Below are 26861 nucleotides of genomic sequence, written 5' to 3'. Positions count from 1 at the left end.
GTGAGGAGAACATGGAAAGGGAGGGGAGGCTCAGAGTGAGACCCAGGGTCAGGAGCTGGCTTGTGTTTACTTGTTGGAGATGGATAAGGTCCCCAGTGACCCAGTCTTTTCCAGATCATGGTAGCACATTTTTGTTCTATGAACTGGCCTTTTAACTGCTTGAACACTGTTAATTCTGTCTTCAGTGCTACAGCTTTCTCCTGTTCCTGGCCCTTCTGCCTGTGACTAAGAAGGGGTGAGAAGGGGCTATTTCTTTAAATGGTTGCATTTTCTAGGGTCTCTCCTTGCCTTCTGGTCCTTGACTTCTTCATTCTGTACTTTTTCGGGCGTATCTCATTTACACTCGTGATTTCAGCTGCCACACTTGCAGCGTAAAAGCACCTGGTCGGTAAGGTCTCTCACCTCCCACATGGCTTTCCCTGGATATCCCTGTAACTCCTGTTCTGCTTCCTAATATTGCCCCCTCACCCCCCAGCCGAGGCCAGAAGCCCGTATGCCATTACCTTTCTTTGTCCTGCCACCTTGTGCAGCCAAACAAGTCCCCAAGTACTATTGATAGTGGTCTTCAAAACCATGTGCTCAGCCATGGCTGCAAGTGTGCATCCCTGTGCCACTCTGACACCTACACCTGGAGCCCTGCATCAGAACCCCAGACTTGGAAACTCACGAGACTTAGGTGTGCATCTTTTGGTATAGCTTCCCTGGAGTTTCTGAGGCTCACCTGGCACTGAAAACAGTGCTCTGAAATTTTCATCTCCTCTTCTAACACCTTTCCTTGCTGCTTTGGTTTAGGCTGTTAACATTGCCTGTAGCTGTCAGGACCAATTACCACCAACGAGGTGGCGCAAGACAGCGGAATGGATTTCTCATGGTTCTGGAGGCCTCCAGTCTGGAACCACGGTGCTACCAAGGTTGTGCTGTTGCTGGGGGCCCCAGGGGGCGGGGTCCTTCCTTGTCTCTTCCCACTTCTGGTGGCTGCAGGCGTTCCTTGGTTCGTGACTGTCCAACTCCAGTTTCTGCCTCTCTGTTCACATGGGCCTGTGTGCCTCATAAAGACCCTTGTTACTGGATTTAGAACCCTCCAGTAGCCTAGGATGATTTCATCTCCAGAGCTTTAACTACATCTGCAAAGACCCTTTTCCCAAAGGATCTGGGACATGGACCTATCTATTTGGGGTCCAACATTCAACCCACTACACTTCCCTATGGTTCGGCTAGTTGTCCCGTCTGATGATCTTGACTCTAATCTGGCTGTCCATCCTGCGCCGTGCTGTCTCAGCATTTACTTTATGTCCAATCATGTTAGTCCTTTGCATAAATCTTACCGGCTCCCTATTCTCTGAAAAAGCCATGCCGTCGTGGAGCGCCAGGCTCTTGTTGTCACCTGGCCTCTGCCTTTTACCCTCAGGCCCGCTACTTCTCTTCCCTTGAACTTGATGCTCTCACAGTACTGAACTACCTACACTTCTTGCCTTTGTATGTACTATTGCCCTGTATTCCCATTTAGTCTGGTTCACGTTTTGAGACCATTCACACGTTGTCTCTTCCATGAAGCCCTCCCTGATGCCTCTTCCCACGAGCTTTGTGCACTAGTCCATTTTGTTGCATATAGGTCTTACCACACTTGTTCTTATGCCTTTCTCTGCTCTTAAGTGGAGAGATCTGAAGACCAGGAAGCCGATATTCATCACTGTAGCTCTAGGACTTGGCATTTTTAATATTGAATGAATGACCATGTAGCTTCACCGAATTAGAAACTTGTCTCCCTGTAACACTTGTTTTTGCACCATCACCTTAATTATTTTCAGTAGGATTTTTCACCAGTCACTGTTTAGCTGTGTTGAGTGAGTAGGTAATCCATATGTAGATGGCATAGTGTTTGCTTAACCTGCAGTATCTGCTTCTATGCTCAGGTCACTTAAAACATTTCTGCATATGTTAAGGTGGTACTAATTTTCGTGCCCCCCCCCCCTTTATATTAGGTGGGACTTTGGGGTTTTAGGTAGCAGAAACCAACTTGAGTTAGCCGAAACTGGAGGATGTCATGAACAAGGGTCAGAGTACAACGGGGCCAATAGCAGCCCTGAGCATCTTCTTTGTCTCTGGTTGCTGGTCTCTGTTCATCTGCTTCATTCCTCACTTCTCTGCCGCTGCATCATGTGACAGGTTGGGACATCCGCCCAGTTGGTGCCCTTACATCGTACAGCTCTGGCCATCCCCAGACACTGGCTGGCTTTTTCTCTGTCCCAATTTTGTGTTTTCCACTATGGCATGTCCTTGGCCAATGTGGGCCAGATGTCCACCCCCAGCCATTCAGCTACAGTGTGGTGGGGAGGGTGCTGGCCTGGCCATTTCATTCAGACATGGTGCTGGGGCTCACCTGAGGCCATTAAGGGATGGGTTCCTGAGAAGGGCGTGTAGTCATGAGTGGATCCCTAAAAGGCATCTGACATCCTCTTGCTGCATTAGATCTTCTCAACCTGCAGTATGTCATTGAAAGATGGGGCAGGGAGCTGGGGAGACATGAGAGGCACAGGAAACCCTGCCAGATCTCTGTGGGGAAACGTTCCTCTAAACTGTTGAGAGTCCTAGCTTCAGTTGATTTACATATGTTTCTCATAGAATGTTCATCTTGATTTAAGTGATTGGGAAATATATTAAAACAAAGTAGGTTTATGAGGGTGGTTTACTCACAGATACTTTCATTATAGTAGCAATCACAAGTAATGTGTAAGAAAACAGTGCATGTTTTGATCTTGCCTCAGAAAGAAGAGACTTGAAATAAATCATCTCTGTATTCTAGAGACACTTTTATGTAGCTGATGTTCCTTTGTGATGGAAATGGAACAGATTAAAAACACAGCAGGAATAACTTCAAGTGATAATTTAAATCCATTGTCAAACTGTAGCTACCGAAGTATAAAACAAAAAAAAAACCTCTTTGTTCTGACTTTTACTGTTCATGAGCCTGAGGGCCCCTCTGCCATACTGCCCACCATGTTTTGGGTGTGGCTTAACAGGAGGCAAAGGCAGGACTTTCAAGTTGAAAAGAACTTCTCCCAAGAAGGGAATGGAGAATAGTCCTGTCAGCGTGGCGACAGGAGACATTGGTCAGAACATACAGGGACCCATTAAATCCAGAGTTAGAAATACCATTGAAAATTAAAAAAAAAAAAAAAACAGAAATACCAAGTGCAATCCTGAATTTCTTTAAACACTGGTATTAGCTTAAGGTACTAATGTGGGAAATCAGCATAAGGACTTTGTTTGCTTTCCAGATGACTTTTTAAGTTATTGGACAGTTTGGACTAAAACTTTTTTTTTTTTTTTTTTTTTTTTACTTCTGGGCCTCTTTATGGGCAACCTTCTTGTGAAGTCCTATTTTATGTTTAATTTTCACAAGGTATTTTTGCTCACCTGACAGTTTAAAGGTTCAAATAGAAATGAGAATGAATGTGGAGAATTCAGAAATTTTAAGACGGTAACTAACTAAATTTGGTCTTCTTACAAATAAAGATCCTAAAGACATTAACATGATTTGGGAGTGAGAGATGAGGTTTAATTAGTATGCTATTTTCTAACTAGTTCATTTAAAAATATTTCTTGAGTGTTTCTCTGGGGTCCATTAGAACAACACTTGCTAAATTGAGCCAGCACTAATACAGCCTCTGCAGAATTCTCATTTGCTTATTTATACTGTTTCTTTCCAAAAAGATTTGAAGAGTCTGACTTTATAGAATAGGAAACCTATAATTACTTTGTACATCACTCTTAAATTAAGTTTTTGGAAGTGATTTGAATTTCATTACAGCTGAAGTCGGTTTTGCAGCCCATTCCTTCTGTGGGGTGTTTAGCGGGTGATTTTTTTTTTTTTTTTTAGTGACCATCCCTGTTTTTTTCTCTTATTCCGTCTTTTTTTTTTTAACTTAAAAAGTCTACAAATAAATGAACTTTCATCTTTTTTATAGGTACAATGGTGCTCTACCTAATGGAGACCGAGGCCGGAGAAAAAGCAGATTCGCTCTCTATAAGCGGCCAAAGGCGAATGGAGTCAAACCCAGCACGGTCCATGTGATATCCACGCCACAGGCCTCCAAGGTAGGTGGCTCCTGAGAAGTTGGGAAGGCCTTGGCAGGTGGTGACTTGCAGTCACTTCTTGTCTTTGGCTGCTTTTTTTTTTTTTTCTTTCCAGTTGCCTTTTTTTTTTTTTTTTTTTTTTTTCCTCTCTTGGTCGGACAGTTTTTCAATCATTGAGGGTAGGTAGTTTTTCTTTGGGAAGGGCTGTCCTGTGCTTTGTATGTGGAGCCACATCCCTGGCTTTGACCCACTAGATGCCAAGAGCACGTCATCCCCACCCCCAACTACCACTGCTGTTGGGACAACCAAACAGGACTCCAAACACTGCCACAGGGCCCCTGAGTGGTGGGGTGGGCAAACCAGCCCCTCCTGCCCACCTCCCCCCGCATGATGGACCACTGCTTGGGATATAGTGGAACCAACATATGTCAATTTAGAACAGTTGTGGTTGGAAGATAAATGATGTTCTTTATCCTAAAGAGTTTTTGTATTAAGTCTTAGTAAAACCTCATTAAGATTTGTTATTTTCCTTCTATTTATTGAGTAGTAGTTTTCATATAATCTGCATGTACAGGGAATTGAATTTGGGTGATTATTAGAAAGACTGGAAGTAGAGCTAAGTGCCATAAGAAGTTTACTACATCTCCTCTCATAGGTTTGAAATATGTAAAACGTTAATTTTTAGGACTACTTTATTTTCTGATCTATAAATGGGGGAAAAACCTGAGTTTCCATTCTGGTTGACATGTTCCATCTATTTAGATAGGACAATTTTCTAATTAAGTAAATTAACATGTAATATAGTTTCCTTTTCTATAAAAATTATATTCCCCTGAAATATTTCATATGGTGCATTGGCTATACATGTTTATCTTAATGGGTTTGGACCATCTGGAATAAATAAGACTTGATTCCCATTTTTACTGAAAACCCATAGTTCAAAGGGAAATGAATAGCTTCAGGGAAGCATGCGTGGTATTTATGTTCCGTCCTAGAAACTGATGACCTTGGCTAATGTTTTTATTAAAAAAAAAAAAGCTCCCGTTGCTGTTTCTGAAGCCGTGACATGGGAAAAGTTTGCTAGAATGTACCAATTAAGGTTGTCCTGTATTAATGAGGGAATGGTTAGATCCAAAAATACCAAACACCAAGGAAACAGTAAAGATTAATATTTAGCAGCCAAGTTTTTGGCTAGAGAAAGGGAAATAAAGTAAGTTCTAGGAAGGGAAGGACACTTGATAGGGAAAACAAAGGAAATGAGCTTTACAAAAGATTCTGAGAAAAGGGGAAGTGAAGTAACAATCTTGGAAGGTTAAGGAAGTAGGAGAAATATCTTATAGTCGAAAAATATTTGGAGGATACCAAGACAAAAGTTTTTAAGCATGTGATCAGTGCCAAAAATGTTCTGATATTACAGACCTGGTCCTCACATTTGTCCATGGGTTGGCATTCATCTTTCCTTCCTCTAGCTCTGTGCCTTTATTTTCCTTAAGCTGAGATTTGATATTGATACAATGGCTTCAGATATTTAAGAACATTTTTATAGAAATCTTTGACTACTCAGGTTTCATGTTGTGCTAGAATATGAAATACAGCTGGAATTTGAAGTAGATCTTCTGGTAGTTACTACCAGATCAGTGGCTTTTCCCTTGTTTGTTACCCACCTCCATCGGCTCCAATTTTAGCTTTTTATAAAACTTTAACCTTTCATACCTAGATTTTACCTGAAGTCCTTTAAATTCTAAAACATTTGGTCTCAGTCCATGTTTATGGTCTACGTTACTAGTGAGGGGAATTGGTCTTTGGTCTTGTAACCTGGGAAAAACCTATATTCTCAGGACCTCGGTTTCCTTCTCTACAAAATGAATGAGTTGGCTGTAGACAGGAGCCACGCTGAGTCAGGCAAGATACTTTGGTTATAAGCAACATGTGATTCTGTGCTTGGAAAAAAAAAATGGAGAAATTATTTAAGGTTGTAAGGTAACAACAGCTCAGAGAGGAGAACCAGACTATCAGCAGGGGTTAATATGGACATTCTTGAAAGAGTGTTGTAAAATGACTTGGCTCTACCTTCTGTCTCTCTTTGAGGTTTTTAATTGTCAGGAAAGGGACTCTAGTAGGCCTGGCCGGGGTCAATCTACTATGACCAGACACACTTACTGTGAGTGGATCAAGTAGCCCTTATTGCCTTTTCCTTCTGCATCTTACTCCTCCTGGTACCTTGTACATCGAGGGCCTCCTGCACAGGACTCCACCCTACCTGAGCCTAGCACCTCGGTCACAAATCCCTCACTCCTTCTGTTCCCGCTCCTGGTCAGCTGTGTCCTTCCCCTCCTGCTCTAACTGCTGTGTTGACCCCTAGACAAAGTCTCTTAGATATTTAACCTTTCCTTCAAATGTTTCTCCTCCTGCCTCACCTGAACTGAATGCTGATTTTTCCCCCCACTGATGCAGTCTTTTTCCTCTTTTCTTGCCCCCCCCCATCTTTCCAGTTTATGGAACCAGAATGATTTCATTCTGCTTCCATTTCAGTCTGTTCTTTAACCCTACGTTATTGATGTAAGCTGCCTCTCCCCCTGCGTCTCTTGACCTCACTGACCTGCACTCCACTCTTTTGCATATTTCAGTGATTGTGTACCTACCTCATGGCATCTGTTTCCCCTAGCCCGTGTTAAACCACACATTGGCATCTGTGGGTTATAATACTTTAACTCTTCCAATTTGACTGTCCCTTCACTTTTCCCACTTATATAGTGTACCTTAGAGTCCATACTCTCCAGTACATTCTACTTGTATATACATAGCTTTCTTATCTAATCTTAAGACCTCTAGCCCTTCAGCCTGTCCTCGGCTCGTTGTTAGTCCTCTTGGGTTTTCCAGTTATGTGCTGACTTCACCCTGGATTCCTTTTCTCTGGTGCCACTTGGCACCCCTCTTGGTGAGTCCCTGTCTCCGGGCTCATCCCAGGCCCTGCTGGCCTGTTTTTACTTCTTTCTTGCTCACCCCATTTCCTGTCAGAATGCCAGGGTATGTGGTGTACTTGGCAAAAGCTATTGGACCTGAATCAGCAGTGGTTTGTCTGCCCTGAAACTTCTGATTCTGCAATATGGGTAATGAAAGGGTCCTCTTTGATTTGGACTTGTAAACGGGAGACCTAGAAGGGCAGGTGTGGTTACCATTGTTAGAAGGCCAAGTGCTGATATTCTATGTTGTTTCTTCCCTCTGCTGCACAACCTGGGGCACACCAAGGTGTACTCCCTTGTGGATAGTAGTGGCTGCTGGAAAATGGGGCCTCTGAGTCTTCCGTGCATGCCACTGTCCACACAAAGTCCGAGGAGGACAGCAAGGACGTGCTACTGTTGTGTAATCTCGGATTTGTATACTCACTCCTCGTGTGCGTATTTGCTCTTGAGATAGTAGTACTCAGATATTTCACTTAGTTCATAATTGTTTAAAGAAAACCTAAAGTAAAACCTTGTTTTACTTTTGGCAGTTCTGTTACATAGACATAGGGCATTTAGCAATTTATTCACCATTCATTTATTCAACAAATATTTATCTAGCACTTTTCTGTGGCCAAGCGTCATGCTAGGGATTGGATCTACTGCAGCATGCAGACCTTGTCTGCATGGAGTGAATTGTCTAGCGGGGAGGCAGACAGTAAATTCTCATGTGAATACATGCTTAACTGCACGTTGTGAGAAGTGCAGGGCAGGAAAAGACGATGGAGCTGTGAGAACAGGGGTGCAGCGGGGGAGCTTGGATGGGGTAGACAAGGCAGGACCTCTGAGGGCACGTGAGCTTCGAGGTGAGGGGTCAGGAGGAGTTAGCCAGGCGAGCAGAGTGATCTGGAACAGAGATTCAGGTGTTGTTTTTTTCTAAAAGGAAACATTGAAGGGTGTTAAGTGGAAGACGTGGCATAATCAGACTGAGAATTTAAGTCCTTTTTTGTTTGGTCATTTCCATTTAAGGCTGTGGGGCAACTGTTGTGCTCCTTATCAGTAAATAGGATGGTGGTGGTGATGGTGACTGTTTTGGTAGCAACATGGTTTAAATTTAGCGACATCACTGCGGGGAAAACTCTTCATCACGGTTTTCCCTTGTAGGCTGTGCTTTATTGAAATCTTTTTTGGGCATTTTTACTTTTTAAAAGTGACAGGCTATCCCTTTGTTCCAGTTGGCATATTTCAGAATGGAAAATATCCGTGGTCTTGGAGTGACAGTTTAAAGAGAAGTCAGAACCATTTAATGTGATCGTTGCCACCAGGACCACTCTTGAGCTGTTGGCACTGCAATGGCTCTCCTGGTTGATACTGACACTCTTCTTTATCAATGAATAATACAGTAGTAATTGAGATGGGGTAATATAAACTTCAACGTAAACTCATTAGTTCAAGCTAATTTTGTAGGCTGTAGTGGCATCTGCTTTTGAAGTATTGTCTGTCCAGCAGTGGGTGGTCTGTCTGCTGCACAGCTATTCTGAAGCTGCAGCCTTCGGTGCTTTAGGAAACTCCTGTTTATCATTATTCTCAGACTGTTTAATGCAGCTTTTAAGTAGGTTTTTTTTTGTTGTTGTTATTGTTTTACTTTGTTTTCTTTCATTGTTAACGGAATGTAATTCTTGGGTTAGTGGTATCTGGCGTTCTGATGTTTATAAGTTCCAGAAATTCATTTTATTATAAAGGGGCAACAAAGTTTGGATAAGTCTTGTCCTTGTAGACACCATAAACATGAATATTCTGAATCTGGCAGAAAAAAAATTAGTAATAAACTGCAGCCCGCAATATCTTTGGGTCCTATACAGGAATACCAACCTAAGACAATTTGCATTTATAGAATGGAATCCATCTTAATGATTTTAACAAAATATAAACCCAAACAACCTAAACTTATGCCTCGAGGAACTAGAAATGGAACAACAAACTAAGCTCAAAGTTGGGAGAAGGGAGGAAATACCAAAAGATCAGAGCAGGAGCAAATGGAGAGGGAAAAAAAGCCAATAGAAAAGATCAACGAAACTAAGAGCTGATTTTTTGAAAATATAAAGATGAATCTTTAGACTCACCAAGAAAACAGGACTCAAAATTAGACATTACAATTGCTACCACAGAAATAAAAAGGATCATAAGAAATTACTCTGAACAATCATAGGGCAACAAATTTTTTTTTTTTTTTTTTACGATTTTATTTATTTGACAGAGAGAGACACAGCGAGAGAGGAAACACAAGCAGAGGGAGTGGGAGAGGGAGAAGCAGGCTTCCTGCCGAGCAGGGAGCCCGATGCGGGGCTCAATCCCAGGACCCCGGGATCATGACCTGAGCCGAAGGCAGATGCTTAACGACTGAGCCACCCAGGTGCCCCAGGCCAACAAATTGATCAATGTAGAAGAAATGGATAAATTCCTAGAAACATACAACCTACTGAGACTGAGTCATGAGGAAATAGAAAATCTGAACAGACCAATTACTAGTAAGGAGATTGTTTAGGGGTTTGATTGCTAATTGAAAGTACAGGACCAGAAGCCTTCACTGGTGAATTCTACCAAGCATTTAAATAAGAATTAATAGGAGTTCTTATCAAATTCTTCCAAAAAATTGGAGAGGGAATACTTTGAAACTCTTTTTACGAGGCCAGCATTACCCTGATACCAAAACCAGACAAGGACAGTGCAAGAGAAGAAAATTGCATGCCAATATCCTTGATTGAACATAGATGTAAAAATTCTTCAAATATCAACCAACCAAATTCAACAGTACAATAAAAGGATCATACACCATGATGAAGTGGGATTTATTCCTGGGATGCACGAATGATTCAACATCTGCAAATCAATGTGATGTACTACATTAACAATATGAGAGTAAGAGTCATATGATCATCTCAGTAGATTAAGGAAAAACACCCAGAATTCAACATCCATTTATGATTTAAAAAATGTTCAACAAACTGGGTAGAGAAGAAATGTACCTCAACATAATAAAGGCCGTATGTGACAAGCCCACAGCTAATCTCATAGTCAGTGGTGAAAAACAAAGCTTTTTCTCTAAGATTGGGAACAAGACCAGGATGCCCACTCTGGCCACTTTTGTTCAATATAGTACTAAAAGTCCTAGGCAGAGTAGTTAGGCAAGAAAAAGAACTAGTCATCCAAATTGGGAAGGAAGAAGTAAAGTGGTCTATTTGCAGATGACATATTATTTATAGAAAACCCAGAAGACAACACCAAAAAAAAAAAACTGAGACGAATTCAGTAAAGTTGAAAGATATAAAATCAGTATCCAAAAATAAGTAACAAACTCAAATTAAAACTCATTTACAGTTGCATCAGAAAGAATAAAATAGGAATAAGTTTAACCAGGGAGGTGAAAGATGGGTCCAGTGAAAACTATGTGATGTAGATGGAAGAAACTGAAGACACAAATAAATGGAAAGATCATTCTTCTAGTCGATGAGCATAAACTAACATGGATGTCCGTACTACCCAAAGCAATCTACAGATTCAATGCGATACCTATCAAAATTCTAATGGTATTTTTCAGAGAAGTAGCATAAACAATCTGAAAGCATGTATGGAACCACCCAAGAACCTGAATAGCCAAGGCAGTCTTGAAGAGGAAGAGCAAAGCTGGAGGCATTATGCTCTCTGATGTCAAACTGTATCACAAACTTTTTAGTAATCAAAAGAGGATGGCATTGCCATAAAAACATACCCCTAGGTCAGTGGAACAGAATAGAGAGCCCAGAAATAAACCCACACATATATGGTCTATTTAATTACAAAGGAGCCAAGAGTAATCCAAGGGAGAAAGACAGTCTCTTCAATAAATGGCATTGGAAAAACTGGACAGCCACATGCAAAAGAATGAAACTGGTCCCCTATCTTACACCATACACAAAAAAAAACAGCATAAAGTCGATTAAAGGCTTGAACGTAAGACCTCAAACTATAAAACTCCTAGAATAAAATATAGAGAATGAGCTCCTTGACATAGGTCTGGCAATGATTGATTTCTTGACACCAAAAGCAAAGGCAATGAAAGCAAAAATAAACAAGTGGGACTACACCAAACTAAAAAGCTTCTGCACAGCAAAGGAAATGGGCAACAAGATGAAAAGGCAACCTCAAGAATAGGAGAAATAGGATTTTCAAATCCTATATCTGATAAGGAGTTAATATGCAAAATCTATGAGGATTAAAACTCAATAAAAACGGTCTGACTTAAAAATGGGCAGAGGTTCTGAACAGACCTTTTTCCAAAGAAGAATTCCAAATGGCCAACAGGTATGTAAAAAGGTGCTCAGGGACACTAATGATCAAGGAAATGCAATCAAAACCACAATGAAATACCACCTCATGCCTGTTAAAATGGATGTCATCAAAAAGACGAGAGATATATCAGTGAAGATATGGAGAAAAGGGAACTCTCATGCACTGTTGGTGGGAATGTAAATTGGTGCAGCCGCTGTGGAAAACCGTACGGAGGTTCCTCAAACTAAACATAGAACTACTCTGATCCAGCAATCCCACTGTTGAGTGTATATCCAAAGGAAGTGAAAACCGCATCTCCAAGAGCTACCTGCACTCCCGTGTTCTTTGTACTACTCTTTACAATAGCCAGAATATGGGATCAACCTAAGTGCCTGTCAGCAGTTTGAATGGTTTATAGAAATGTGGTGCATAGTTGACCCTTGAACAACGTGGATGTTAGGAGTGCCAACCACCCCCACCACCAGCCACACAGTTGAAAATTTTCATAAAAGTTTTGACTCCCCTGAAACTTTACTAATAGCCTACTCTTAACTGGAAGCCTTACTGATAGGGTAAACAGTCATTTATTTAACACCTAGGCTGTATGTTCTATATGTTATATACTGTATTCTGAAAAGTAAACTGGAGAAAAGAAAAGGTTAAGAAAATCCTAAGGAAGAGAAATTACGGTTGCAGTACTTACCATATAAAAGAAGTCTGTGTAAGTGGACCCACACAGCTCAAGCCTGGGTTGAAGGGTCAACCATGTATGTATATACAGTATAATACTGTTTAGCCACGAGAAGGGACATCCTGCCATTTACGACAACATAGATGGACCTGGAGGGCATTATGCTAAGTGAAATATGTCAGAGAGATAAATACTATTTATCATTTATGTCTGGAATCTAAAAACCTGAAACTCTAGAAACAGACTGGAATGATGGTACCAGGGGCCAAAGGATTGAGGATACGGGGAGATGCTGGTCAAAGTATACATACGCTTAAAGACCTCCAGTTATAATTTAACGTTTGGCGATCTTATGTGCAGCATGGTGATCATAGTTAATAAAACTGTCTTATATGCTTTGAAAGTGAAGAGTAGATCTGAAATGTTCTCACCTCAAAAAAGAAATGGTAATTATGTGACACGATGGAGGCATCAGCTAGGGATATGGTGGTAGTCATTTTGCAATATAGAAGTGTACCAAGTTAACATATCGTGTGCCTTAAACTTAATGTTATATGTCAAATACATCTCAAAGCTGGAAAACATATAAACCTGTTTCAGAAAAATTTTTTGAAATAACTTCCAAAAACATTTTGTCAAAGAATATTGTTAAAGCAAAGGAAAAAAGAAAAGATTACTTGAAATACCAAGAACATACTGCATAGGTTAAAATAATTTTCTGATTCATTATTTATTGAGACTTCAAAAAATAGCTCATCTGAATGCAGCGTGACAGTTTAGACTTACAGTCTGGATTGTTGCAAAAATATATTAGATGAGAAAACAACTTCTTGGAAAGCTTGTAAATCAGGGCAGTAAAATTTCAGTCATTATTGACAAAGCTGCAACCATTTCACATAGAAGTGGTTTAACAATTTACTTAAAATACAATATGCAAGACTTTGAAGATAGCTGACGGTTTTTGATTTCATGGAGCTGGAAGGAACAAAGTCTGAAATATATTAAACTTTACTGTCACTGAAGAAAAATGGTTTCAGTGAGCTGGGCAGCTTGTGGCATTATTGATGCAAACTGAGTTTGGAAATCAAAGATCTGAATATTCACTTTAATAGAAACTGTGAGATGGCATTTAGATGATTAAATACTTTAAGAGATTTGGCTTTATTACATGCTATTCTAACCACTCTTCTTTGGTTTTTAGGAGAAAAAAAAATTTCAATTATTAAAATGGATAGATTTATTTGACAAATGGGTGGTAGCATATATAAAACCAAATACAGAAAACTGTGATAGAGAAGCAGAGAATATTGGAGAAACAAATTTGAAATAAAGCAAAATATTCCAAGAGAAAAACTATTAAATTATCCAAGTTACATGAGAATACTTATTTGATAACAAATCTGAAGAATATAACTGACTTCCTTTTAATTAATTAACCTTTGGAGTTTGACCACCTGATGTTTTCAAAGCACATAGATCGAAGGTGAACAAAATTTTGTAAAAGTAAGCTAAATAATTGAATAGGACAGTCCAATAAGTGGTTTTCATGGCTTAGGTAAGGATAGAAATACTGAATATAAAAGCTGTAATATTGGGGCTAGAAATATATTGAACTGAACGGATACTAGTTCAACAGAATGTAATAGATTTACCATGAGCAACGTTATGTTACAGGAAAATCTCTGTAAGAGTCCATTTACTCCTTGGCTTTCAATTAACTGGGGGAAGTTATTGGAAGAGTTTGGTTTGTCATATGAAATCCTAGCTCAGACATTGCTTAGATGTGACCTTTACATCAAGTAAAGGATCACACCAGTAATATCTGGACTTGGAAATATATTAGCATGACTTCGTGAATGATTGGCGCTCTCACTTGCATGACTTGGGAACAATTTTATACTATCTATAGTTCATATTATCCAGACCGTGGAATGTTTTAAAATTTTTGACTTAAACACTTAAGTTATTATAATTCTGTTGGTTAAATATTAGCACTCCTGACATGAATAATTCTTATAAATCTCTCTAGGTGATTATCTCATTTTATGTTTTACATAGTAGGAGTTTTAACATCAAGAATTAGTTATTAACTACTGTATTTCTGTATATTTTGGCTAACCAATGCTTTTATGGTTTTCTAAGTTTTTTGATGGTTTTGCCATTGCAAATAGTGTAAGTTTAGTAATTTGTGAGCTGTTCTTTTCCCTTTTTTGGTTTAGCTTTTACTTCTGTTCACAAAATAAACAGTAGCTTTTCTTATTTAAGTACACTTTCTTTCAAATCCCCTAAATGTTGACATCTCTACTGCTGTGTTTAAGCTAGACAGTTTGACTTGTACTGGTTGAAGATCTCAAACAATAATTGTTTATCACCATTTCTCCATTTAGATTTGTGTGAGAGGCTTAAAGGTAGGTTTTAAGATATTTTATAGTATTCTTAAAATTAAACTTTGAGGTATGATTCACAGTGAATAATCCCAGAAAGTTGAAGTTGATTTAGAATATCACCTTTGCTATTAACGTAGTTTGGCACTAACATTTTTGTTTTCTCTAATCCTTCTAACATATCTTTTTATCAATTCAAGCACCAACAACGAATGGAGTTTGTGTGTGTGTGTGTGTGTGTGTGTGTGTGTGTGTGTGTGTACACAAAATCATCACAAGGTCATTGCTGCTGTCTTTTCTGTTCATTGATATTTAATCTAAATCTCTGCTGTGCGGAATGGGCAGAAGAATCACTGTTTTCTCCCAAAAGATATTTATGTCTTTTATGTACTTATGATGTGGTTGGCAGCATAATGCTCCCTCCCCACTGAAGATGCCCATGCCTTAATGTCTGGGACCTGTGAATACCTTATCTCACATGGCAGAGGGGACTTTGCAGATGGAATTGAAGTCATGGAACTTAGAATAGGGGGGTTACATTGGGCCCACCCCAGTAGTCTGTGATAAAAACGAGAGTCCTTAAAAGCAGAAGAGGACGGTAGAAGACTCACAGAAATGTGCAGGAAGAAGGGGGGAGGGAAGTTTGAAGCATGAGCAGGACTACACCTGCTATTCCTTGCTTTGAAGCTGGAGGCAGGGGCTGGGAGCCAAGGACCAGGGGCTGCCTCTAGAACCTGAGAACAGCTCTGGCAGGCAGCAGCAAGGAAACCAGGAACTCTGCCCTATCATCCACGTGGAACTCAATTCTGCCAACAACCAATGTCCCTGGAAGCCATCTTACCTAGAGCCTCATAGAGGAACACGACCCCGCTGTCCCCTTGATTTTAGCGTCCTGAGGCTTGGGCAGAAAAACCAGCCAAGCCTGTGGGCCAGCATGTCTGCGAGATAACAAATCTGTGTTTGGAGCTGCTACATTTTGTGGTAATTTGTTACAGTAGTGTGAGAAAACTTATATGTATACTATTGTGGGAAACTAAATACAAAGTACCTTGTTTTACGGAACAGCCTACGGAGCAGCCCTTGACCTTGTATTGGAGGAAATACAAGGCTGGGGAGGCCATCATGGAACCGGGAGGCAATAAGGAGGTTTTTGTTTCTTTCCTTTAGTTCTCTTGGATCCAGAGTGTTGGAGCAACTTGTTGGAAAGCTTGACTCCAGCACTCAATAACTTAATTATCAGTGTAATTATCTGCTTTACTGATATATAATAATTTTACTATTGACTTGATTCACATATTAGTTGGAAAAATCATATTTAATTTGTGTTGTCCTTAAAGCACACTTTCATTAATGAGGTGCTTTTAACATGTCAGTGTGGGAGAATACTTGTATTTATACTTATAATTATGCCATTACTCAGACTTACTTGAATTATGCCTGATTTGGGCACTTATACCCATCCTGTCTTTCCATGGAGGAAGAGCATCTTCTGCCTGTAACTTTCCTTTTTAAAAACATGGAACGTGAAATTTGGAAGGAACCTTCTGCCCTCTGGCTCCTCATTTTACGCACAAGGGACTTGAAGTTCAGAGAAGCCCAGTAAGTAGTCTCAGGTCCCCCAGCCAGATGTGGTACCCAGGACCCAGGATATCAGTCTGTTGCTGCGTATAGCAGGTGGAGAGTGCTCTAAAGGACAGAAACCAAGCTGGATATTCTGCTCCTGATTCTCTGACCTCCTAGGAGTGTGGCTTGGAAAGTCCATTTATTTCTGAACTAGGAATGCTGTAACGATAAAATAAATGAATATGGTATTTGTTAGTAAAAGTGGAAGTTGCTTTGGCAACTTAAGGATTATCAGCACTGTTAGGACAAGCTGTCCAGTCTGGAATCAGCTCTTTGCAGAGAGCGCCATCTCTACAAAAGGCACCACGGTGGAGGCTTGCATCTAGTGGCTGGTTTGTTTGAAGTGGTACTTAAAACAGCAGGTAGTAAAAGCGACATCAAAATGAATCCTGTGCAGCTGAAAAGAAGTCATGACCTTGGAGGGAGGGTCACAGAGGTACCATGAACTGTCTTCAGTTTGCGGCTGGCCTCTTGTCACACCTTTGCCGTTCACATTGAAGTGTGCTGTTGACCTTCTCTTTTGTGAAAAAGTACTTCAGCCACTTTGAAGTCCCGTGCTGCTGACTGATGCACAGAGAAACCTACTTACAAGCGCTTTATCGATTACACCCATGTCAGGGGCAAAGCGTGAATACATGGCTTTAGGAAACTTTGGGTTTTTTTCTTACTAGAGTTGCATTAATGGGTGCTTAGTGGAGTCTGGCCGCATTAGCTCTCCGATGGGTAAGCTCGTTCTGGCTTGGATCTTTATCCTTCCTTTGCTGCCAGAGGAGCCCTGTGGGAGTGGCTCTGTCCTCTGTGTTGCAGCCTGACATTCAAGTTAAATTCCCTGGGTGGCCCTGTTTTCCCTCACCTACACCTTTGACATTCTCCTTTCTTAGAATGTGCTCTAGCCTTGAATACTAACCTATAGTGCCACCACCTTCTAAAACATGGCCCAGTTGTCCTTTTCCTTAGGAACTCTTTCTGATACCCCTCACTCCTAGCCTCAGTGAAAAGTCCTGTTGTGGACTCCTCAGTTCAAAAAAGCGTGTGTGTGTGTGTGTGTGTGTGTGTGTGTCTCCACAGGAGTTCTACATTGTGTTAGAGTTGTCGGTGTTCTGTCTTGTCATGCTGGAAAGCAAGTCCCTTGAAGGCAGGGGTGGTGTGTCCTGTCTAAAAGAGCCCAGCCCAGGTTGCTGAATGAGTAGCCAAGGGCTGTGGCCTCCTTGGGCATGGGGTGGGACAGCTGGTTGTTCTAATGGGTCACTAAGCAATGTGTTCTGCAAACCCACAAGCACATGCACAGGTCTGTTTATATTTCAGGTACACTTAGTAAATTAAAAAAATTTGGTTTCCAGATTTTCTCTATTATAAATAATGTGGTAACTTGTTCTGTACAAAACTTGTGTTAATTTCCGATCTCGTTTTCCCTTCCAATCTTAGGAACCACATATTTGAGAGTTTTAGGAAGAAAGTTTTTTTTTTTTTAATATCTGATTTTTTTCTCAGTTCAATTGGCCAACATACAGTACATCTTTTTTTTTTTTTTATGTTTAGTTAGCCAGTATATAGTATGTAAGTTTTTGTTGCAGTGTACAATGATTCATTAGTTGCATGTAACACCCAGTGCTCATCCTGACACGTGCCCTCCCTAATACCCATCACCCGGCTGTACCATCTCCCCAGCCCTCTCCCTTCTGTAACCCTTCAACAGATGAATGGATAAAGAAGATGTGGTTCATATACACAATGGAATATTACTCAGCCATCAGAAAGGATGAATACCTACCGTTTGCATCGACGTGGATGGAACTGGAGGGGATTATGCTAAGTGAAGTAAGTCAAGCAGAGAAAGTCAATTATCATATGGTTTCATTTATCTGTGGAACATAAGGAATAGTACGGAGGACCACAGGGGAAGGGAAAGAAAACTGGGAAGAAATCAGAGAGGGAGACAAACCATGAGACTGTTTTTTTGTTTGTTTGTTTTTTGGGGGGGGTTTTAGTTTATTTATCTATTCATTTAAGTAATCTCTACACCCAAAGTGAGGCTCGAGCTCATGACCCTGAGATCGAGTCACATGCTCCTCCGACCAAGCCAGCCAGGTGCCCCATTAATAAGCTTTATAAATTATGAGAACGAAAATGGAATTAAAGTGTGGGCTTTGGAGTTGCAACTTCCTGAATTCCTAGTTTCCCCCATTCACTACCTGGAGACTCACTTGGGCAAAATACTTTTCTGAAGCTCACTTTCCAATTTTTTATAAAAACAGATTTAGGTCCGTATAGGCCAGCTTATCCTGTAGTAACAAACAACTCCTGAATCTCCATGGGTTTATGGCAGCCCAGTGTACTTAGTATTCATGTTTCATGGCCATTGTGGATTAGCACGAGGGAAGGGTTCATCACGGGAATTCAGGGATCCAAATAGATGGTGCATCTTGACTTCTATTTCAAGGATTGTGGGGGGACCTAAGCAAATACAGCTTTTAAAACTTCTGCCTGGAGGTGAGCTACTTGGATTTCACTGGCTAAAGCAAGTCTTACGGCTGACTGAGTTCAAAGGTTGGGTTGCATAATCCTTTTGCAGAGAGAGGCATCAAAGATTTGCAAATGGTAGTGCATTCTCCAGGTTGTGACTCATGAAGGGAAATACTTGGAATGTATCACATAAAGCTAGCACATGGTAGCAGTTGATGAATGTGAGCTCTTATTAGTGATTGGTTTCTCTGGAAAGTATTAATTGTCTGTTATAAGAAGATACAAATGGGCTTAGGATAGGATGATACCTAACATCCAGAGTAAATTATTGGCAATTTGATTGTATATTTTAAAAAAACTTTAAAATGCACTGACTAAAAAAACTACAGCTTCATGATTTGATTATAGGTTTTCTCTGTAAACTTCACAATTGAAATTTATCCTTTTTTAAAAGGAGGTAAACACTTTATATTTTTATGTTATGTTAGTCCCCATACAGTACTTCATTAGTTTTTTTTTAATTTTTTATTGTTATGTTAATCACCATACATCACATCATTAGTTTTTGATGTAGTGTTCCATGATTCATTGTTTGTGCACAACACCCAGTGCTCATTGCACTATGTGCCCTCCTTAATACCCATCACCAGGCTAACCCATCCCCCCACCCCCCCCGAAACCGTCGGTTTCCCGTAGTCCATAGTCTCTCGTGGTTGGTCTCCCCCTCTGAATCCCCCCCCTTCATTTTTCCCTTCCTTCTCCTAATGTCCTCCATGCCATTCCTTATGTTCCACAAATAAGTGAAACCATATGATAATTGTCTTTCTCTGCTTGACTTATACAGCACAGTAACAAAGGTTTAATGAATAGTTTTTGAATTATCAACCCCACTAACCTTGAAGATCAGTGTATTTCCTTACCGGAAAATGTACTTAGAACATTTTGATAAGCCATTCTTAGGTGAAAATGCGTCTGTCCTGAATCCGTTTTGGTTCCTCACGCAATCTTCAGACTGCCAACATTCGTTTCATTCTTTGCTTTTCGAACAAAGGAGTAGTTCTGTATTTTTTCGGTGTAGAGTTAAACCTTTGTTTCACATGAATCATTTAGATTAGAAAACCCCTTTTAAGTCTTTCCACAGTGCCTGGTTGACACTAACATGAATATCAGTTTTTTCCCCCAACACTTAGAAAAAATTATTGTACTCTGCAATCTTGTATCATAAACCCAAGAATACTATTTTTAAATTTCTAAATACCACTGATACATAGGTTTTATGAGCGAGGTAGAACAAATGTTAGAAGAATGGGAATTGTAGTAAACAGATCTTACCTAGTTTTTTAAGAAGACTTTCTTTAGGGTACACAAATCATAAGTATAGAGTTTGATGGATTTTCATTAAGTGAACACACCTATTTAAGCAGCACCCAGGAGACCCCATTGTTTCTTCTCCTAGTCACCACACACTGTTGCAACCTAAGCCTGTAGCCTGGTTTTCTGTTGTACTTTATAGAAATTGGATCTGTAGTGTGCACATTTTTTATTTCTTTCATTAGCATGATGTTTATGAGTGAAATATCCCACATTGGATAGGTTTGTTCATTGCTCTACAGTATTTCATTGTATGAATATTCATTCTCTTATTCAGTATGCATTAAAGTATTAATCACACTAAAATTTCAGTAAAGTTTTTGTAAATTAAAGTTCTTTTTAAAACTGTTTCACTCTCAGATGTGAAATCAAAATAAACAGAATAGCTACCAACATCCACAGTGGGAGCTTGTGGCAGTTGAAGACGTAGCCACCTGTTGCACAAGTAAAAAATGCATTCTCACATTGAAAAGAGGTTAGCCTGCTGAAACAGTAATGATCTTATAGAATTGGATATTTGGGGGAAGAATTCTAATTTTATACTAAAATTTGAATGTTATGATGTGTTGTTTTCCCCTCCTAAAAAAAAAAAAAAACCTATTGTAACATAGGGCCTCCATACCAAATTCTCCTCCGTTTTCACATTTGCCCTCCTGAGGGGTGTCGCTGGAACCCAGGGGGACCTTCTCTCCTGCTGCCCACACCCCCTTCCACACCTGTGACGTTACACAGACAACATGAATTCCTCCTGGAGTCACTACCCCACTGTAACCTTCCAAATGTGGCAACCCAAACTGTAATCTTGAGAACTGCTCTACTTGAGCTGTGATACAAAATCAGGAGTTTTTTTGTTTGTTTGTTTTTTAATAAGTTCTGACTCTGGTTACTCTTTTTTTTTTCTTTCTTTCTTTTAAAAGAATATAGCCTGTTTATTTTTGTTTAATGGGAAAGTATTTTTGTTTGCTCTTGAAACACTGAACAAAGGTTTTAAAACAAATTTGCTGAATTTTCTTCCACCTAGTCCTTTATTACACTGATATAGTTCTAGTTTTGTGTGTTTCTTCTTTTTTAAAATTCTGTAGCTGGGGGGCGCCTGGGTGACTCAGTTGGTTAAGTGTCTGCCTTCGGCTCAGGTCATGATCCCAGAGTCCCGGGATCGAGCCCCGCATCGGGCTCCCTGCTCCGCAGGGAGCCTGCTTCTCCCTCTGCCCTTCACCCACTCATGCTCTCTCTCTCTCACTCTCGCTCTCTTAAATAAATAAAATCTTTTAAAAAAATAAAATAAAATTCTGTAACTCTGAAAAGGGAATTTTATTTTGTGCATACATCAGAGCAGCAAGATAAATTTTCTTGATTCTAAATTCAGTAATCCTAAGTTGGTGTGTTGGAAAAAGTTTTTTTTAATTGAAGTATAGTTACAAAATGTCACTTTAGTTTCAGGTGTCCAACACAGTGATTCAACAAGTTTATGCCTTATGCTCTGTTCACGAGTGTAGTTACCATCTGTCCATTACATTGCTATTACGATACTGTTGACTGTATTTCCTGTGCTCTCTTATTCCCATGACTTACTCATTCCATAACTGGAAATGTGTACCTCCCACTCCCCTTCACCCATTTTGCCTATCGCCCAACCCCTTCCTCTTTGGCAACCATTAGTTCTTTGTATTTATGGGTTTATTTCTGCTGCTTGTTTGTTTTTTAGATTTCACATATAAATGAAATCATGGTACTTGTCTTTCTCTGTCTTATTTCACTTGGCATAACACTCTCTAGGTCCATCCGTGTTGTCACAAATGGCAAGATCGCATTCTTTTTTTATGGCCGAGTAATATTCCATTCTGTGAGTGTGTGTGTGTGAGTGTGTGTGTGTGTGAGTGTGTGAGTGTGCACGCGCGCGTGTGTGTACACACATATATACACACCACATGTTCTGTATTCATTTATCTATCGATGGGCACTTAAGTTGCTTCCATATCTTGGCTGTTGTAAATAATGCTGCAGTAAACATAGGGATGCATATCTCTTCAAATTATTGTTCTTGTTTTCTTTGGGTAAATGCCTAGTGGTAGAATTACTAGATCATGTGGTAATTCTGTTCATTTTTTGAGGAACCTCCACACTGTTTTCCATAGTGGCTCTACCGATTTGTATTCCCACTGACAGTGCACGAGGGTTCCTTTTTCCTCCACATCCTCACCAATACTTTTTTCATGTATCTCTGATTTTAGCCATTCTGCTCGGTGTAAGATGATACCTCATTGGGTTTTAATTTGCATTTCCCTGATTAGTGATGGTAAACATCTTTTCATGTGCTTGTTTGTCATCTGCATGTCTTTTTTGGAAAAATGTCTATTCAGGTCCTTTGCCCATTTTTTTTAAATTGCGTTGTGTTTTTCGTGTTAAGTTGTAACAGTTCTTTATATATTTTGGGTATTTACCCTTTATCGGATATATCATTTGCAAATGTCTTCTCTCATTCAGTAGGTTGCTTTTTGGTTTTGTTGATGGTTTCCGTTGCTGTACAAAGCGTGTGTGTGTGTGTGTGTGTGTGTGTGTGTGTGTGTGTGTGTGTGGTCCCAGTGGTTTATTTTTGCTTTTGTTTCCCTTGCCTTAGGTAGACCTATTTAGAAAAGTGCTGCTAAGGCCAGTGTTAAAAGATTGGTGCCTATGTTTTCTTCTAGGATTTTTATGGTTTCATGTCTTATATTTAGGTCTTTAATCCATTTTGAGTTTATTGTGTGTCGTATGAGAAATTGGTTCAGTTTCATTTGTTTTTCATGTTGCTGTCCCTATTTCTCCAGCACCATTTATTGAAGAGATGGTCTTTTCCCCCACTTATATTCTTGCTTCCTTTGTTGTAGATCAGTTGACCATATATGTGTGGGTTTATTTCTGGCCTGTCTGTTCTGTTCATCTAGTGTCTCTTTTTGTGCCAGGACCATACTGTTTTGGTTACTATGGTTTTGTGGTGTATCTTGAAATGTGGGATTGTGATACCTCCAGCTTTGTTCTTCTTAGATCGCTTTGGTTACACAGGGTTTTCTGTGGTTCTGTATAAGCTCTAGTATTCTAGTTCTGTGACGAATATGGGTATTTTGACAGGGATTGCATTGAGTCTGTAGGTTGCTGTGGGTAGTGTGGACATTTTAATAATCTTACAATCTGTGAGCATAGAATATCTTTTCATTTGTGCCATCTTCATCATCAGTGTTTTATAGTTTTTGGAGTACAGGTCCTTTACCTCTTTGATTAAGTTTATTCCTAGGTATTCTTTTTGGAGCAACTGTAAATGGAATTACTGATTTCTCTATGCTACTTTGTTATTAGTGTGGAGAAACACAACCACTTTCTGTGTTTCTGGTCCTTCATTCTTTACACTGAATCAGATTAAACAGTGGTAAAAGGAAAAAGATTAAGAAGTTTATGAGTACTACTTTAGATTAGGGTTTCTTGACCTCAGCGCTATTGACAATTTGGTCAGATTATTCTTTGTTGTGAGGCAATGCCATACATTGTAGAATGTTTAGTGGCATCCTTGGCCTCTAGCCACTTAATGCCAAAAGTACCCCCTACTCCCAGCTCTGACAACCAGAACTGTCTCCAGACATTGCTGAATGTTCTTTTGGAGGGAGGGATGACCCTAGTAAGGACCACTGACTCAGCCTCCTAAGTTGAGTCGGCATGTTATCTGGCTCAGAGTGCGGGCTCTGGAGCTAGAGTCCTGTGGTTGGTATCCTGGTTCTTTGGCCAAGCGACAACTACGCTGTCCCTCAGTTTTCTCATCTCGTAAGTGACGGAAAATAATATTCAACTCCTAGGTTGGAGTAAGGGAGTTAATACATGTAAAGTTCTTGGCGTTGAGAATGGCACCTGGCATACTGTAAATGCTGAGTAAATGTTAACCATGATTATTATGGTTACTGCTTATAAGAACCTATTACATTGTTCTTTCCTTTTCTTCCTTCTATTGCTTATTTTTTCATTGTGTCACAGAATGGCGACCTAAGGGGAAATCATAATTGAGTAAGGGTTTCAGCAAATTAATCCCTTTTTTAAAAGCTGTATCGCCGTGTGCTGTGGCTGGCAGGCAGTGTGGCAGTGAACTGATACCAGACTTTTCTGACCAGTTCTCTTTCCTTCCTTCAGTGATCATGTACCGCTTTGCAGAAACCGGTGCTCAAAATCGGGCTTGGTTGAGGTAGAGGGGGATGCTTTGCACATTGACTGTCTTTGGCCTGGATTAAGAACTGCTCTCAGTTCTGGTCTCTGTCCTAAGCCTCTCTCTTGCTCACGTCGGAAACACAGTGAGACCTTCTGTCCCCAGAATGGAGTGTGGTGGAAAGCCTTCCAGAGGGGCGACTGTGGGGCTTAGTCCATTAAGCGTCTGTCTTCAGCTCAGGTCATGATCCCGGGGTCCTGGGATCGAGCCCTGCATTGGGCTTCCTGCTCATTGGGGGAGTCTGCTTCTCCCTCTCCTGCTCCCCCTGCTTGTGCTTGTGCTCTCTCTCTCTCAAATAAATCTTAAAAGTCTTCCAGATAGAAGCTATGGGCTGGAAGGAATGCATTTTTTTCCTGTTACCCCAGTTAGTTGAAGCTCCCTCTGTCTTGAATTTCACCCATTATCTAATCTGACACAGACAAATTCATCTTGCCAAAGCCTTGATTGTGGCAGTGGTTGCTAATTTCATAGAATAAAAAAAACAAAAAAGCAATGGAGGGGGGCAGGGTGTAAGGGCTTGGATGAGGGGGAAGGAGCAGCTGAGATTTTTGTGGAGGGGAAAAGAAATTTCTGTACAATCTGAGAATGGAAAAAGGAGTTGCAAACAAATATGTAGTCATACATACTAAGAGGGACTTGAAACAATTTAAATATACAAAATATTTCCTCTGATACATGCAATTGAATTGTATGGTTTATAGGTTTAAAAAAATCCATTCATTAATCCCAAATATGTTAATGACAGATATTCAAGTTTAAATTTTAACTTAAAGTATTTTTTAAACTTAAAACTTCAAGTTAATATATAATTTTAAAAGGCAATTCAGCTTCCTTTTTTGTCAGAGGAGTATATAATTTACCCGTTTATGATACCATTTTTCTATAATATTAGGAAGACTCTAGAGCTACCTGGTCACTGTTCCTAATAGGAAAACTGAGGTCTAGGGTTACAGGACCTTTCTAAGGTTCCTCAGCTAGCTGGAGCCCAAGGTTCTTAATTGTTAGATTTTTTTAATTCGGTTGGAGAAATTAAGTCTTTTACCACCTTGTTCTTTTTCATTAAAGCAGTCATTGTTTCTGAACTTTGTGGACTCTTACGTGGTAAAAAGCACTTAAAAAAACCACAGCTGAGTATAAGATACTTTTATTGCATGAAATGTGGGGTACTGACTGAGTAATCCCCTGTGTGGTAGCATTTTCCAGTGGCCCTCTGCCCCCCCCCCACTAGAACAGCACCTCTGTTTCTGTCCTAAGCATCTGCTTCTTGACCTGCTTCCCTCCGTCCCACTCACTGCTGAACTTCGTGTCTTTGGTTCTAGTCCATCACCACCTGCCTTGTAGTCTAAATGAGAACCTGGGTATCATGCCTAACTTCTCTTTCCCCTGAAACCTGTGCACCTCCCCCCACCAACCTGTGAGCCTCCAGATCCTGCACGATGTACGTCTGTGCTGGCCCATGCTCTCCTCCTCCCCAGCTCTGTTGCCAGCCCCTGGTGCTGACATTGGCCATGATTCTTGAACAGATGGATGGATGGATGAGGCCCTAACAGTTTTTCCTTTACTCCAGGCCATGGACTCTTCATACCTCTTAGATGCCCCTGACATGTGAAAATGCTTTTTCAGGTGATGGGAAGCGCTGTCCCTTTCATACTGCGGTGTCTGCCCAGTGCCCCCCTTCACCCAGCTGAAAGCTCCGTCATGCATGGGGTAAGACCCCATTTTCAGAGAATGGCTTGAAAGGTCTTTCACAGACTGGTCCCTGTGCCTTTCCAGCTTCCTTTTCTCCACCAGCACCCCTTTTCTCCTCACTGAAAATGGGGTCAGTTGGGAATTGTAAGGGATGCGTACATTTAAGATCTTGGCCTTTACGTATGTGAAACCAAGGACTGTGTGTTGGTCCTGTTGTCAGAGTTCAGGGGCCAGTTGTGGAAAAGTCACATGACCCTGCCCCTTGTGTCTGGTGACAGCCCAAAGGAATGCAGGGGAATTCACTTCCCACTGATGATGGTGAAATCTGAAACTAGAAACTGGATGGGCATTCATTTAATGTTTTTCCTTGATACAAGTTTCTCCGGTTTTCAATAAAAAATTTTCAGGTACGCATGCAGGCTCAAGGATGCATGCGAGCCACATATTAATAGTCTATAAAATGAACACCATTCCTTTCTAGTATTCCTTGTAACCTGTTCTTGTAAAAATGCCCTTATAACCATCCCAGTAAAGGGGACCCCCTGCTAAAAATAAAACCTACCCCCTGCTAAGTCTCTGTGGTTCAGTCTTCACCCTATGTGTTTGCTTCTTACCATTTAACCATTGCCTTGTTTTCTAGTAGGGTTTGGAGACCCCAACACTGCTCATACCAGGAAAGGGCTGTGCTTTACCACCCCATGTGTGATGCTTTCCCAAGGCGCCATTTCTCTTTTTCAGATGATGCTTTTTTGGATCATCCGTTCTCCCCTCACTCACAGCTGGTTTGAGGCTGAAGCAGTTTTCAACAGCATCTGTTCACCAAGGCAGCTCTGAAGCTAGCTGGGCATTTTAATGGCCATAAAACAGAATTACTGTGTGAAAGACCTTTCAGCAATTTAGCTAAAGGCTTCCGAAGCAGTGGAGACATTTTCACTTACGAAAATTGGCACTAAAGAAACATGTGGTGGAGATCCCTTTCCTCTAAATGCCACCACCTTCTATGTTAAATAATACAGACCACTCATCAGAGGAAACTTCCCCACCTTCAGTGTTTTGGTTTATATTAAACCATTTCTTAGATTTGGGAGTGG

At 40.5% G+C, this 26861-nt stretch overlaps 1 protein-coding gene across 7 annotated transcripts in view; it reads left to right on the top strand.

The window, feature by feature from the left end:
- PELI2 (pellino E3 ubiquitin protein ligase family member 2) overlaps positions 1–26861 on the top strand; it is a 556167-nt gene that overhangs the window by 393813 nt on the left and 135493 nt on the right. For all 7 annotated transcript variants that reach the window (XM_027571669.2, XM_027571668.2, XM_027571666.2 and 4 more), the window contains one exon: positions 3969–4098. In XM_027571669.2, the coding sequence (XP_027427470.1) occupies positions 3969–4098 (130 nt within the window). The remainder of the gene's footprint in view (positions 1–3968; positions 4099–26861) is intronic.

This window comes from Zalophus californianus, chromosome 6, assembly GCF_009762305.2.
Source record: "Zalophus californianus isolate mZalCal1 chromosome 6, mZalCal1.pri.v2, whole genome shotgun sequence".
NCBI classification, from domain to species: domain Eukaryota; kingdom Metazoa; phylum Chordata; class Mammalia; order Carnivora; family Otariidae; genus Zalophus; species Zalophus californianus.
Note: the sequence above shows the minus strand (reverse complement) of the source record. Positions and strands in the feature narration are given on the sequence as shown.